Source organism: Oryza sativa, chromosome 2, assembly GCF_034140825.1.
Source record: "Oryza sativa Japonica Group chromosome 2, ASM3414082v1".
NCBI lineage: Eukaryota > Viridiplantae > Streptophyta > Magnoliopsida > Poales > Poaceae > Oryza > Oryza sativa.
Window position 1 is genome coordinate 29,216,654 of NC_089036.1, and position 15,966 is coordinate 29,232,619.

Below are 15,966 nucleotides of genomic sequence, written 5' to 3' on the forward strand. Positions count from 1 at the left end.
ACAATTTTGTCCGCTTCCATTGGGAGCGCGGCTACTGGCTGGGTTTACCCAACACTATACCACCACCAGTATCATTGTACTACTACCCTCGCGAGCGTCAGAGAGAGAGAGAGAGAGAGGAGGTGGTGGTGGTGGTCAGATCATCATGTGTGATTACTTCTTGCAACGGATGGAGGGGGAGCAGGCCGCCGGAGACCTCGCCGACATCGTCCTCCGCGCCGGCGGGGCTGCTGCTGCTGCTGTTGCGGGCGGCGGCATCCCGTCGACGGAGTGGCAGCTACCACCGGCGGAGGAGGAGGAGGAAGAGCCGGGTCTCTTCCCGCTGCCGCCGTCGTCGTCGGATGGCTCCGGCATGAGCGGCGCGGATGCGTTCGGCGACCCGTTCGCTGGCCTCCCCGACCCCTTCGGTGGCGACTACCCCTCCTCTGGCGGAGCGGCGGCGGCCGCCGACTTCTTTGACGCCGTCGTGGCCAAGGCCGGGTTCGTCGACGTCGGTGTCCTCGGTGGCGGCGGCGGCGGTGGCTGCGATGGAGGTGGCGTTGATGGTGGTGGAGGAGGGTCGTCGCTGCTGGGCATGAGCAAGCCTATCTTGCCTAGGGCCGCCATGCAGTTGCCGTCGGTGTCGCCGAGGGCGATACGGCCGTACCCCGTGATGGCCGGTGACACGGTGAAGCTCGGCGCGCCGATGGCCGGCGGGCCGTGCGCGTTCGACGGCGCCGCCGCGGCAGGGCTGCACATGTCGTCGTCGCCGCGTGGCGCCGTCGGCGGGATCAAGCGCAGGTTCGCCGCACCGATATATGATCGCTCGCTAGCTATAGCTCGCTGTTTCGCTCAGATCTACGCAAACTAATAATTCTTGACGAGCGCCATGAAACCGAGTCCTTTGATTTCTTGCTGTGCTGGAGGAACAGTTAAAAAGATTCCCAATTTAGGGAAAGTTTGCGCTTCCTTTTCTTGCTGCCCAGCCTGCATGCCCTACAATTTCCCCATCTTGCACCTCCCAACAAGGCAGTAAGGATCAAGATAAAGGAAAGAAATTGTGAGCCAGTTTTTGATCTGTTCAGACAAAAACAGCAAAAATCAAGGTTTCATACATTCAGGAATCATCTAGCTGATGAAATGAATGTTGCGACTTCGTCAAAGCCAGCAAAAGTGGTATATACACAGATAGGAACATATATATTATAGCATCGCATAGAAGGCTAATTTAGTAGCTCTTCAAATCAATTTGTTCTTCAAACCCTAAGTTTCAGTTTCCACATCATGTTCAGAGAAGGCTATATATCCGTACATCTGTTGAAAACGAGTAATTAAGCTAGAAAGTGTTGATCTGATGATTGAGTAGTCGAGTACTTTACTGTGCATGCATATGGGTTGCTTGATGTGGTGGATTTTGCATCTGTTGATGCAGGAAGAACCAGGCTAGGAAGGTGGTGTGCATCCCAGCGCCTGCAGCAGCAGGAGGGAGGACCAGTGGGGAGGTTGTTCCTTCCGATCTCTGGGCTTGGAGGAAGTATGGCCAGAAGCCTATCAAAGGCTCTCCTTACCCAAGGTATGATGTGACTGCATCTGAACTATTCTCTCACACTAATCTCTGCCTTTCACTTGCATAATATACAATGGCTACCATCTCTCTTCTTCTGCTACTCTAATCCTTGTATACATCTGGATATCTGTGTGCTGTCATAATTGTGGTGATCATCATCTAATCTCATAACACATGCTCAAACTCCAATAGATTCCTCACCCCAACCAGGAGAGGGGAAGACACATGGATTCCTGTCTTTTCTATTGTTAGTGTACTATAGTTGTTGATAGAAGCACATGATACAATATAAACTGCAATGGGCACAAGTGGAGGAAGTAATAGAACTAATTTCAGTTTTCCCCTTTTTTTCTGAGCTTGGTAGTACATTAATTACTTTGTCCTTTCAACTGGACTGTGGAATTTTCATATATAGTTGCGTATATCCTTGATATGTAGATGCTGGATGGTGTAAAAAAAAATTGGTTATCTCAAGAAACTAAGGAATTTTCTCCTACTTACAAAAAATATGTAGAGTACATACGTCTAATCATGATCCCTCTCACATACTTTCAATCTCCTAACAGAAATGTATACTCAATTCAACTTTAATTTGATGCATAAAGAGATATGATGAGCTACCTTTTTTAAAAGGGACTATGATGAGCTATTATAATAAACCAAAAGAAATTTAGTATATAATATGGAGTTGCCTTGCTATCCACAATGCCAGTTTAGAAGTTTTGTTTTTTTAGAATTATTATGTGATAAGTTTTCTACCAAAAACAAGTTCTCTTTCTCATTAATCAGGAAGAAGTTAAAGCGCACATATTGGAATATACTGTTTCCAACTTGCAAATTAACTAGTTATCTCCCCATTGTTGAGTAAGAAATCCATGTAGTGATATATGTGGATTGTGTTTAAGTTAGACTTAATTAATAAAAACCTTTTTTTGCACCAATCTTTTTTATTAAGAAATTATATTTAATGTATTTATATATGTGCATGTTTTCATACTCTTTGTATTAGTCTATGTAGTTTGTTCTTTCGCAAACAGATATATGTGATCAAAGTTAGGTTCTTTTTTACTTCCATATAAAATTATAAAAGTTAATGTCAGGTGCTACTTACCTAGTTTTGGTTATTGTATATTATATTTGTACGAGATCAATTACTTTGATTGATTCCCTGTGGTCAAAACTTGATCTTTATTGAGTGTGATTTAATTTTGTTTGTTATTTTAATTTTAGTATTAAAGTTATAGTAACATTATTTTTAAAACGTCAAATAAGCATCATTATTGTGACAATATTGAATTTAATATAGTAACTATACTTTATTTTTGTATTGGTTTCAAAATATGATTTCCATATATATGAGCAACCTAAATACTTAACATGGTTTTATATGGTTTGCTGAAGATAATGAATAAAAAATCACATGCACACCAGATTTATATTACTCCTATTTTTTGTTTCACACAAAGAAGCATGCAACTGTCCTAATTTACATTAAATGAAAAATCATGATGATTACATATGTTAACATGTTTTCACTGGAAACTAGTAAATGTGTGATGATCAGTCCTAGAGGTGAATGAAACACAATATGCAGATGTAGTATATGCATATCATGACTTTATTTATTTCGATTGATTGCCCGCCAAGATATATATATAAAATTTAAGGTTTATTATTATTATATACTTACTTTGTTCTAAAATATAAGCAACTCTGGTTATGCACATGAAAATACGTTCAGTTGCATAGGCAGAAATGCTTATATTTTGGAAGGTTATATAGAGGAGTACCTGTTTTAACATGAATAGATGCAGTTTCCTCCTAAATATATGTAGCTACACGTTGGCGTACCACATCCTGAAATTTGATTGTGTGCAAATGTTCATTTCTTCAGAGGGTACTACAGATGCAGCAGCTCGAAAGGATGCTCGGCGCGCAAGCAGGTGGAGCGCAGCCGGACCGACCCCAACATGCTCGTCATCACCTACACGTCGGAGCACAACCACCCGTGGCCGACGCAGCGCAACGCGCTCGCCGGCTCCACGCGGTCTCATCACGCCAAGAACAGCAGCAGCAACAGCAGCAGCAGCGGCGCCTCCTCAGCCTCCAAGAACAACTCCTCCCACAGCGGTTACCACCACCACCACCACCAGAAGCCACTCGTCAAGGCGGAACCCAACGATCAATCCGCCGCCGCCACGACCGCCGCCACGGTGCCGGTGAAAGAGGAGGCCGCCATGGTAGGGACGTCGTCGGAAGCATTGGCGAAGACGACGCAGAAATCCATGGAGGATGCTGCTGCTGCTGCTTCAGCCACGGCGGCGGCGGTGGAGCACAGTGATCTCATGCAGCAGATGTTCAGCCAGAGCTACCGGCCGATGATACCGGAGGCAGCGGCCGGCGGCCACCACGACGACTTCTTCGCCGACCTCGCCGAGTTGGAGTCAGATCCCATGAGCCTGATCTTCTCCAAGGAGTACATGGCGACCAATTACAAGCCAGCAGGTGACCCAGCAGGCAAGGAGATGAATGCAGTAGACAAGGGCTTGGATCCAGCGTACATGCTGGATTGGTCTTCTACCACTGTTGTTACTAGAGCTGGTGGGAGCTCATTTATGCAAGGGGAGGGAGGTTTATGACATTTTAATCACTTTGAAACAAAAGGCAAAAGCTAGTATATGCGAATGCAAACATCATGATATGTGTCTTAATTAGAGTCTAGATAGTAACCAACTTAAAGATGACAAGAGCTAGCAACAAAATTAAGCAAAAATGTGAGAGAGGGCCTTTTCTCCTCTTATACCCTGGTATGTGTTGAGTTTGCTCTCCCTTTTCCATTTCTTCTTTCTACATGTGTTAGAGGTTTCCATTTTGTTCCACACAATTTATGCATGCCTCCTTTGGAAGTAGGAATTTTATAGGTTTTTTTGTAAAAAAAATAAACTAGATCATGTAAAAATACTGTAAAATTTCTACATTCCAAAAGGATGCCACTAGATGTAAGTGTCACTTGCTTTTCTTTGCCAACAATGTCTTAGGTAGGAAGGTTGGTGATGAGTCCATCAATGGCGCTTTCTCTCTCTATATATCTATCTCTATCTCCCATGCATTGTTTTTTTCTCTTTTGCAGTGTTCATTGTTATAGCAGAACACTATATTCTATGCTGTTGGAGACCGAAACAAATGCTCCTACTCGATGAAAAGAGCATTATAAAGACATGTACTTCAAGATGTGACAGAAAGCTGGAGGCCGCAGTGATGAAAGCTTATGTTGCAACTGTTTTAGGGGAAGTGCACTAGATGTGACCTGAGTAAACATCTCTCTCTCCTCAGTGGGCAGAACAGTGCAGCACTGGCTGTTCTCTGAGAATCTGAAGAGAAAAGTTTGAGAACAAATGCTTCTCTCGCATCGCTTGCATGAGAAGGGGATATGTTGGATCTGCCCGTGGTACATAGTTTTGTCTCCTGTGAGGAAAATACATTTAATCCACTGCCCCTCTGCTACTGGCCGGAGCACACATCTGATCGGCCTCATGGCCCATGCATATGCATGCATCATACTCCTAGCTGCCTAGTACTACTACTCCCGATACTGTACTGCTGCACATGCTACGCATTGAGTCTACATATGTACGTACATGTATGTACAAGTTGCACAACAACTATATGGTCCCTTCTGATTCAAATGAAATTCATAGAAATTCTAAAGGATTTTATTTCTATAGGATTTTTTTCTATATAGCCCTTTGAATCAAAAGAATGAATCCTATATAATCTTATGAAATTTCTATGGAATGTCTAATGCTATGTAAGTTTTGGAGGAAATCTAGCATGAGGTTCTACCTCATGGAAACTTTCCTATGATTCTTCATCTCTCCTCTAATTCCTATGTTTTTTCTGCGGTCTAATCAAACGACCATTCCTATGTTTTCTTGTGTTTTGCAATCCTCTGTTTTGCACTTGCATTCTTATTAGAATCCTATATTTTTTCTATTCCTCCGTTTTTTTATTCCTACGATTCAAAGGGGCCCTACATGTATATATACATGTGATCACTGACAGACGTACAGGCAACCATGCATACGTACCACATACTCCCTCCGTCCAAAAAAAAAAGACAAACACTGGGTTTCCGTGTCCAAGTTTTATCATCCGTCTTATTTGAAAAAATTATGAAAAAAATTAAAAAGACAAGTCACGCATAAAGTATTAAGCATGTTTTATCATCTAACAACAATGAAAATACTAATTATAAAAAAATTTCATATAAGACGAACAGTCAAATGTTGGACACGGAAACCCAGGGTTTGTCTTTTTTTCGGGACGGAGGGAGTACGTACGTACATTCATGCATGCTATGCTACGTGTGTACAGTACATGTCTATTAGTACTACTACTGGTAGTAGTAGGCTGTTAACTCCGTTGATCGATCTGGCCGGTCACACATCGTCACATGCACTAGTAGTAGCTAGTATCGCTTATGTGTACCTACGTTTGACGTGTCGTCCAACTATACATGTTTTGGCTTCAGTCCAAACTTCAACCTGTACGAATTAGGAGGAGTGGAGTACTCCCATGATCAATGCAATGCATGGCTTTTAGGCATAGAACTTGTTCTGCCAGGCCGACACGAGTTAATACCTTTTCCCATCCGGCCATAGTGCGTGCGCGAGTACGTGGGGCCACCCGTTTTGAATACATACCCCGCCAAAGGAGCTAACCTTGACCGTAAACGTACAGCAGTAGAACCGTGTGTGGGGAGATGTGATATTGCAAATTTGCAGTTATATGTAGCAGCCTAAGCATGCGATAAACGGCAGCATACACAGGTAGGGATGGAAAAAAAAGACCAAGCTCGATCGAAGTAACCGGGACCGAGAAATTCGGTCCTAGTGTTTAACCGACCGAGCTTTTATTCATTCAGTAGGCTCGGTTAATCGAAATATCCGAGAAATACCCAAATTCTACGTGAGACCCAATAACAGCCACTAGCCCAAAGAAGAGTACACACGAGCCATCCTGTCACATCGTCCCCTGTGTAGCCTCATCATCCTACCGCGCGTTGTTGTTTGTTGGTGCCTAGTGACGACACCTACTCTATTGGAGATCTAGTGCCCAGTGGTGGTCATGCTGGCAATGAGCGGAGGAGGGCGACTAGAGAGACATTTGTCGATTTTTCACGTCGGCCGATGCTGGCCAAGGTACCAACCTTTGGCCTCGACGGCTCTTCAGGAGCTGAAAATTGTGGAAGTTATGATGGTTTCTGTTATTTTTTTCACTGTATAATTTCGATTATGATCGAGACCGAGCTTGCTCAGTCTTCAAATTTGTTTAGGACTGATTGGTCTTGAGTTGTTGATGCCTGAAATTTCAATCAAGACTGAAGGCCGATACACACTGCACACAACAGGTGTGTCCCTTTAACACATGCTAAAAAGGAGTCCATGATAAACAACCAAGAGCTTACTATTACTCATTTCTTTTTTATTTGGACTAGGAGAGCCAAGCTCCCCCCCCCCCCTCCCCACACAAAAAAAAAAACCTTTTCCATTAATAGAAATTAGCATTTCCAATTTTTTTACTACATTTCTATTTGAAAGCGTGTAAGGGTGTGTTTAATTGTGCAAACCTGATTGTAAAAAAGTGGATGGAGTCATGGTTGGATCTACTTTCCCATACAACTCCATCACCACACTAAAGATGCTTTCCTAGCTTGCACCATGCAAGTATATATACATTGGCTTTGCTAAAATTCATGCCATCAAGCAGGCTTTGTTCTTTTCAGCTTACATGGGCTTATGGATTATGCACACCACGGTTTCTCAAACCACGATTTCTTCACAAAACTTTATACATCAGTATTTGCTTAATTAGATAATATATCTGATCATCCATAAAGAATAGGGTACTGGCGGAATGAGAATTTTTTTTTGCTAGTAATAATATCTGTGAGAGTGAAAACTAAAAAGAATTCGTGAACGAAGGGAGGTATATATAATGTATAAATATTTGGTGGACTTTGATTATTATAAATCAAGCCAAATTTAAAGGAGCGTCTTAAATAAGTAAAATTAGGCACGCATAATGTTGCTCCTTTTTTTTTCAAAACGCTCATCAAATACTCCCTCCATTCCAAATTGATCTACATATAGTTTTTTTGAGGTTATTCCTAAATGATCTACATATTTGTGTTCATTCATTAAGTCTATTCGTTATTTGTGCATTGGAGTAAATGGACATTGATGCATGCATCCATGCACACAAGTATTTATAACCCATATGCAGTATCTTGATTTTCTATTGGCTAGGAAATAATGGGGATGGTGCATGCATTGAGTTTGTTGCTAGAGTAAATATAGTATGTGGGAGTTATTATATTTTCTTAGCCTTGGTGTATCTATGAAATATGTAGATCAATTTAGAATGGAGGGAGTATAAAGGAGAAAAGAAAAAAAAACGACCGTGCACACGCGGGTGCATATATGATCTTGTCTCCCCAGTTACTATCAGGCCCGGCCGGCCGACCAGGCAGGGCCAGAAAATCGTGGCCGTTCCCTCCCTCATCACAGTAGCTCTGATACGTCCCTTTCGCTTTACACGCCCAGCAGTCTAGTCAAAGAAAAGCCAGTGGACACTAAAGACCACTCATGCTTTTTGCAATTTTTTTCCCTAGCTTTGGCTGGCCTGGTGCTTGCATTGCAGCTAGCTAGCAATCCCCCTCAAATTTACTTGGGACATGGACGCTATGTGTGGTGGAGTGTCATAATCGAGCTAAAGATGAACAGCGTCTTCAATTAATCAAAGTTTAGGAACATCATGCTGTTTGTTTTTTTTAAAAAAAATAATATATACTATATAGTACAGTTTACCAGAAATACAGGATTGTTCATATGAGTCGTATCGTTGTGACCCTATATCTTCATTTAGATTTTAACATCGTAGGCCATGTTTAAAAAAAAACTCATCTAATTTGCACATTGTAGACTTTGAGACATCAAATTTAATATTTCCTCCATCCCAAAATATAAAACTTCTATCATTTAGATTTTTTTTCCCAAAATTTAATAACTTCTTCACCAACATTTTTTTTCCAACCAATCACAATCATTCAACATTTATTTTCCACCTACCTCTACTTCTTAACCAATTACAACCTTCTCCATTTAATTTTATTTACTTTATTAATAATCGTGTTTAACTCTAAAACTTATTATATTCTGAAACGAAGGTAGTACAACTTATTTTTTTATCGATTTTAAATTTTGGACTTAATTATCAAAACATGAGAAGGCTACAAGCCTACAACTAAGACTCTAAGTCAAGTAAATTAAACTTGATATTTCTTGATTAGTCCTACTCCCTCCGTCCAAATCAAGTAACTGGACAGTATTTGTTTTTGCTCATTCATATATAGCAAAGAATTGTTTTTTTTTCACCGGAGGGAGTACGTTTTATAAAGGAGACCTGAGCTATTCCTTTTTCTTCTTTTGTAGTTCAATATACTACACCATCCATTCTATAATAATCCAAATATACCAACACTTTCACCTGCATTATGATCTTCTCAACTAAAAATCACAATCTTTCATCAGTCGGTTTCTCCATGTAATTTATTTTCTCAACCAATCATAACATATTCTCCTATTTAATTCCATCCTTATTTTTTTTAGAAACGCAGATGTTCATAATACACGTACACTCGTCGCTATGAAAACACACGCTCATCCTACCTCTACTAGCACCTTCGAAAGACTGGATCGATATATCTTGAGATTGATAAAGTCACCACGAGCGTCTCGTTGTCGACAGATATCCTGATACTTTTTTATAATTTGTAACAGAAGTACGTACTCATAATCCTCCAGAAGAGAGGAAAACGGAGCCGGAAGTTTGCATGGAATTAATTAACGGGATTGATACGACGTATACCAGTGTCGTCCATGTTGGATCACCAAACCCTCGAATCACGCGCAGGAGTTGACAGAGGTGGATGGCGGTACGTTCAGGAGCTCCACCGTGGGCCGTGTGATGAGCCGCCCGGTGGACGCTTGCAAGTTGCAATCCGGCGGATGCTGCAGGCAGTCCGGTATAGTGCACTGGTGAGAGGCAGTGATGACTGACAAAGCCTGGATTTGTGCAACGATTCAAGACAACTGAACAGAACTGCGAGTGTGGCAAATCCAACCATGGAACAGGCGCGCGCGATTGGCTCCGGCCTCCGGGGCCTCGACTGGCCACAAACGTACGGACACGCAAAGAAAAACGTACTGTATGCAAATAAAATACTACTAGTACTGCTCCACCTTTTCCATTCTAAATTACTAGTTCTGCTCCACTTTTTCCATTCAATAATATAGCAACATAATATAATAGCCAATAAGATGTAGTACATTCTAATACTACGAATTCAAATGACAATATTTTTTTTCTAGATTTGTAGTTCATCTAGATTTATAGAATTAGAATTTGTTCCATCTGATACTAAGTTGCTATGTTTTGAGATAGAGATATTAACTATTATATCCGTCCTAAAATACAATACTTCCTCCATCCCATAATAAAATAACCTAGAATCGAATATGATGTATCATAGTACCACGAAAATCTGGACGGACACGTCACATCCAGTCCAAAGCTATTATATTCTGAAACAAAGTGAGTGACTTTTAGCTACGAAGATTTATAGCCAAAAAATATTACTCTCTCCATACTAATAAAGGAAGTCGTTTAGAACAGCGACACGGTCTCCAAAACACAACTTTGACTTATTATTTCTATAAAAATATTTATTAAAAAGTGATATATGTATACTTTTATGAAAGTATTTTTCAAGACAAATCTATTCATATAATTTTTACATTTTCAAACTCAACAACTTGAGAGATATTCATGATTTATATTCCCAATGTTTGACTTAAACATTGTCCTAAACGACTCCTTTTTACTAGTACGGAGGGAGTATATTTTAAAACAGATGTAGTACTCCCTCCATCCACAAAAGTTACGCCTATTTTACATTTAAGTTTTTCTAAATAAGTTGTTCCTATTTGTAGTATTTATGCATTCAAGAATTAAATGAAGAGATAAATTAAATGTTTTATTAGAACCCAAGGAGTCATCTAAATACTCATTGGTTGCATGCTTGCATTTACTCCTTGATTTTGTAACATCCAAAGTGATTTAATTTCTCTTTGATTTTGGTGTCCAAAGTAATATGTGTAACTTTTGTGGATGGAGTGAGTAATTTATTACTCCATCCGTCCTATTTTAAGTCCTATTTTAAGTGTATTTGTGGATTTTCGTACCAAACGTTTTATCATCTGTCTTATTTGATTTTTTTTATTAGTATTTTTGTTGTTATTAGATGATAAAATATAAATAATACTTTATGCGTGACTTTTTTTAACTTTTTATATTTTTTAAATAAAATATAACGTTGGATATAGAAACCCACAACTAAAATGCTATAGAGGGAGTAGTATTGGACAGTGTCAGAGAGTCCCACGTACTTGGAGTAGTCATTGTTTGATGTGTGGCCTTCTGTTTCTTTCATTGAATTGGCAACATTTGGTTCCTTTTATCTAACCAAGTGATGTGATTGTTCGATCTAGTAGTACGCACAACCAAGTGCCAAGGGCGCATCGATGCAATATTGCAATTACTGCACATGTGACATGTCTCACATATTAATTACTCTTCCGTCAATAAATTAATATAATATAAGTATTTTATATATTTAAATTTTGTAATTTACAAATATAAAGTTCCTACTGAAGTTTTAAGGTAAAGAGAGATACGATGAAAAGTTGAATTGGGTATATACTCAATTTCAACAATGGTGCCCGGGCACCATGAAGCACCAAACAAATTTACTATTACTATATAGGACACTCATATGGGGCACCATGGTGCCCGGGCACCATGGTATCTAATGCATAAAATCACTTAAAATTTTCAAAATTTTCAAATTGTGAGTATATACCTAGTTATAATAATTCGATTCATACCTATACCTATCAACAAAACAACTCAAATTTAACTTTATTTCACAATTCATGATTACATACCTAACTAATTATATGTATGGATGCTATATACCTAGAATCAAAATCTAACAAAAACAAGTTCAAATTCAGTTCAAACTTGCTTTGAACTAGTTAGTAAAGTGGTTAATGTTAATACCTAAGTAATTGAAAAAGATTCATACTCATTTGAATTAGGTATATACTCAATTTCAGCAATGGTGCCCGGGCACACCAAACAAATTTAATATATATATATATATATATATATATATATATATATATATATATATATATATATATATATATATCCATTCCCGCGAACACATTACCACTTGTATTTCTGCCATCGTCGCTTCCCATGATGATCTGGACAGGTGATTCTTTAGAGCATCCCAGCAGCTCCTCTATTCGGTCCTCTATCCCCTTTTTGACGCATGGAGGTGAAAAACAATGCTCCAGCAGACCTTCCATCACACACGCCATTTTTGGAGGACCTCCAAACCGAGCCATTCCCAAGCCAAATATGGAGGTTCTCTCTCCTCACACCATACTCAACTGCCGACCTCGCGACTGCATACCGTGGGAGAGAGGAGGTGCATACCGGATTTGGAGGTGGAGATCGCCGGAGTAGAGGCAGAGAGGCAACGATCTGGCAGTGAGGTCGCCGCCATCCCCACCGCTTGAGGTCTCCGCCCGCGCCGCCGCTCCTCTGACCCCGCCGCCCCTCTGTCCCGCCGCTCCTCCGCCGTCCCTCCGCCGCTCGCGCCGCCCCTTCGCAGAGACTGGGTGGTGGTGGCGGCGGGCCATCAGCGGGAGGAGGAGGGAGATGGACTCGCCGGGAGGAGGAGGGAGATGGACCCACCGGCCGCCTCCCGCCGTCCGTCCCTTGCGCCGCCCGCACCGCTCCTCTGACCGCGCTGCCCCTCCGCCCAGCCGTTCCTCCGACTGCGCTGCCCCTCCAGTCGGCCCTCGTCATCCCCGTCCTCTCGGTGCTGGCGGTAAAGAAAAGAGAAAGGCGGGGAGATCGGCGGTATAGAAGAGAGAAAGGTGGGGAGTGAAGAGATAAAGGTGGGGAGTTTTTTTAGAGTGGTGATAAATATGTGGTAGTTGTAAAATATATGATGTTGGTATATGGAGGATGTAATATGGATGATCTGTTGGAGTGAAAAGTAATATGGAGTAGGAATTTTTTTGGATGACTATCTAAATGGGAGTATGGAGGATGAAATTTAGATGAGCTGCTGGGGATGCTCTTATAGTACTCTTGCTGCAAACCCAGCATTATCAATCTCTAGGATTACTGGCATATATATGCATCACTAGATCGTTGCTTCAATATTCCCTCTAGACACACAAGAGCTTACTATTATGTCCCCAAAAAGTAAACTCTAGCTATGCATGTGTCCAGATTCATAGCTAGAATTGAACTTTTTTTTAATGGACGGGGTATGTCTAAACTATAATTCTTCTCTAAATATTCCATTGACATTGATTTTTGCATATGCCCCTCAATTAGTGCTAGCCATTTCTTTTTACTCCAGCAACACCCACTCAAGCTTTTCCCACCTTGCCCCCAATCACTTTTGTATTCTTAACCACCCATCATTTAAGGGGTTGTAGTTAACTATAACTCGCTAGTCAATTGCTACTCACCCTTAGATATTAAGCGATGGTTTCTAATATCTTCTCCAACTGAACAAACTACCTTTTTTTATATTTACTCTCTCTCCAAGCTATAGGTGTACTCTTGAGCTCTTCCCCTACACACCATCTTCCCCACATCCCCTCTCGTATCCTACCCCTCACGTCGTCAGATCTATTGCCTCATCTCCCTCTCATGCCTTAACACAACTCTATTTTTTGTTTCCCCTATTGCCGCCATTACCGCTCACCACGCTCTTCCGTCCCCACGACTTTTGTGACACCGTTGCCTCCCATGCCTCATTCTCTCTGTAAACCCTGAAACCCTAACCTGATGGACTACAGTAACCATACCGTTGCTATCGCTGCCGGAGAGGAAGATGAGCGTAGTTGGGACGCTAGCTGCTTGTCGCATTTTGTCGGTGAGTTTACCAACGTGCTCCAGGGATTGAAGAAGAAAGGTGAATAATTGAATCTTGATCCAACTATTCAGATAGGTGATTGATTTTTTTTTGGAAAAAAATCAGGTGGTTGGTAAATATCTAATAAGTCGTTCAATTAATGAGGGACATTATGCGAAGTGAGTGTAGCTTAACTGGTTAGGTTCCTTGTGGTGGAACCTTCCCAGGCTTGACACGGATGCTCGCATTTACGGTTAATTATTTTTTTAGTGGTAGATGACGTACCTATCATTAATATCAAGATATACCGTTTTAGTCTTTTAGAAGTATTCATAAGGGTAAGGTGTGTGCGCGTTCATAGGGATAAATGTATGTATTGTGAGCACTATGTTTGTATCATGTTTCTAAAAAAAATAATGAGCAACATTATAGTATTTTCTTTCTTCATTCTTAATCTTGTAGAAACGGGAGAATGCTGATATCAGGGAAATGAGGGAGTAGTATCACATTGTTTTCTTTTCTAGGAAAGGATGGCAAGGACACTGTATATATTCGATTGCGACGTTGCAAGAGATAGTTAGCAGAGAGCGGTACGTTTACAAGCAGACAAGCAGCACGTGTTCGCTTTTAGGAAGTACTCCCCTACGTTGTCTCTTGGTGACGAGCGCGATTGCGTCCAGCTGTCCTGCCTGCATGTTTGCACGTAGTCCCGTCACTGAAACGGCGCGCTGTCCCCTCCCCCCCTCGTCTCGTCCGAATCAGCGGGATCCGCGCCCCTCCAACCCTTTGCCACACAGTTTTCTGCTACAGCCCACACCCGCCGGCCGGCGACGCGAAGCACCGCGCGCACGCGCGCGCGGCCCGCGACAGCCCGGCCGGCATAGCTCACCAACATCACACGCGGTTGGCATGGCATCTCATCTCGTCGCGCGTCCCGTCCCGTCGCATCGCATCGCGCCGCGCCCGGCCGGCCGGCCGGTATACGTACGAAGCGGAAGCCGTACGTTGTAGCTAGCCTCCGGCGGCTTTGGCGCCTCTTCCCCGGCCCCGCGATTCGTCGCGGCCGGCCTCTGCCCGGGCCGACGCGACGTGCGATCGATCGGCTCGCCATCAACCGCCCGATTGGCCCAAATATCAGGCTTTGATTGATGAATCGCGTGGGGGGCAATGGCTATACGTGTCGTCCGCCACGCCGTGCGTCCACCACCCAGATGCAATCATGCACGCAAGTACGTACGTACTATATATCGACCACTACACGTTGCGGCGATCGAGGATCCAGATCAGGGGGGGAGAGCAACAGTGCGGACTAGCAGTAGCATGCATGCACACAAACACGGCTACACTGTATTGCTGCTGCTGTCGTTGGGACGGCCCATCAGTTTCACTTCAGCCAGCCAGTTGGTGACAGAATTGAATGGTCCCGATCGATCGATCGATCGATTGAATCGATCCATACAGACATACTTCCTCCGTCCTTAAAAAAAAAAAAAGCAGGCTATGGGTTTTCGTGTCCAACTTTGACTATCTGTGTTATATGAAATTTTTTTATAATTTATATTTTTCATTGTTGTTAGATGATAAAATATGATTAATATTTTATGTGTGACTTGTCTTTTTAATTTTTCTTATATTTTTTTCAAATAAGACGGACGGTTAAATATTGGGCACGGAAACCAGATTTGTCTTTTTTTTTTTTTTACGGAGGGAGTACAGAGTATATAGGGTAGAGCGTCGCCCTCGATCTAATCATTGTGTACCGCGAAATTGGCAAGCGATGATCTTCTGTAGAGGGGAGAGGGTGAACAGCGTCGCGAGGCACCAGAGAGGAAAGATGGGCTTTGCTACTGTGTGGAATTAATGCTGTGATGAATTTGGCATGTGCAACTCAAGTTCTCCAAGAAAATAGTACTAGTAAAACAAACTGTTCCTTACAAAAGTGGGCCTAAGAGTGCGTACCATTTAAAGCCCAGAGTTTTTATGGCCTGGTATAGGATGCTACAGGGTCATCCAGTTCGGCCCGAATTGAACTAGAGCCCATCTCGGTCGATTTGGTTATTACTCCCCCCATCCAAAAATGCATATTTCTTTGATCATCACCATCAAAAAGAAATTAACTCATATATTATATATTATGTGACAGAACTAGGAAACTATATATATACATATACAACCAATAAGTATTAAGATAGTTTTTTCGATTCCGATAAATAATTTAATTTAGCACATACTCCCTCTGTCCCTAATAAAATTAAACTCTAGTATCCCAAGAAGCTACTCCCTCCGTCCCATAATATAAGGGATTTTGAGTTTTTGTTTGCACTGTTTGACCACTCGTCTTATTAAAAAAATT

General features: G+C 41.8%; 1 protein-coding gene across 1 annotated transcript; it reads left to right on the top strand.

Moving 5' to 3' along the window:
• LOC4330420 (probable WRKY transcription factor 14) lies at positions 1-4,573 on the top strand. The gene is made up of 3 exons (XM_015769262.3): positions 1-780; positions 1,412-1,552; positions 3,441-4,573. Exons 1-3 carry the CDS (start codon positions 146-148, stop codon positions 4,183-4,185), a joined length of 1,521 nt encoding a protein of 506 aa, XP_015624748.1. The 5' UTR covers positions 1-145; the 3' UTR covers positions 4,186-4,573.
• The last annotated feature ends 11,393 nt before the right edge of the window (positions 4,574-15,966 follow it).

Bases quoted from the DNA above. Each gene is read 5' to 3' on its own strand.
- LOC4330420 (XM_015769262.3), top strand. From the start codon at position 146: ATGTGTGATTACTTCTTGCAACGGATGGAGGGGGAGCAGGCCGCCGGA. The intron at 781-1,411 runs GTTCGCCGCACC...CTGTTGATGCAG, and splicing joins GTCGGCGGGATCAAGCGCAG to GAAGAACCAGGCTAGGAAGG. The intron at 1,553-3,440 runs GTATGATGTGAC...TCATTTCTTCAG, and splicing joins AAAGGCTCTCCTTACCCAAG to AGGGTACTACAGATGCAGCA.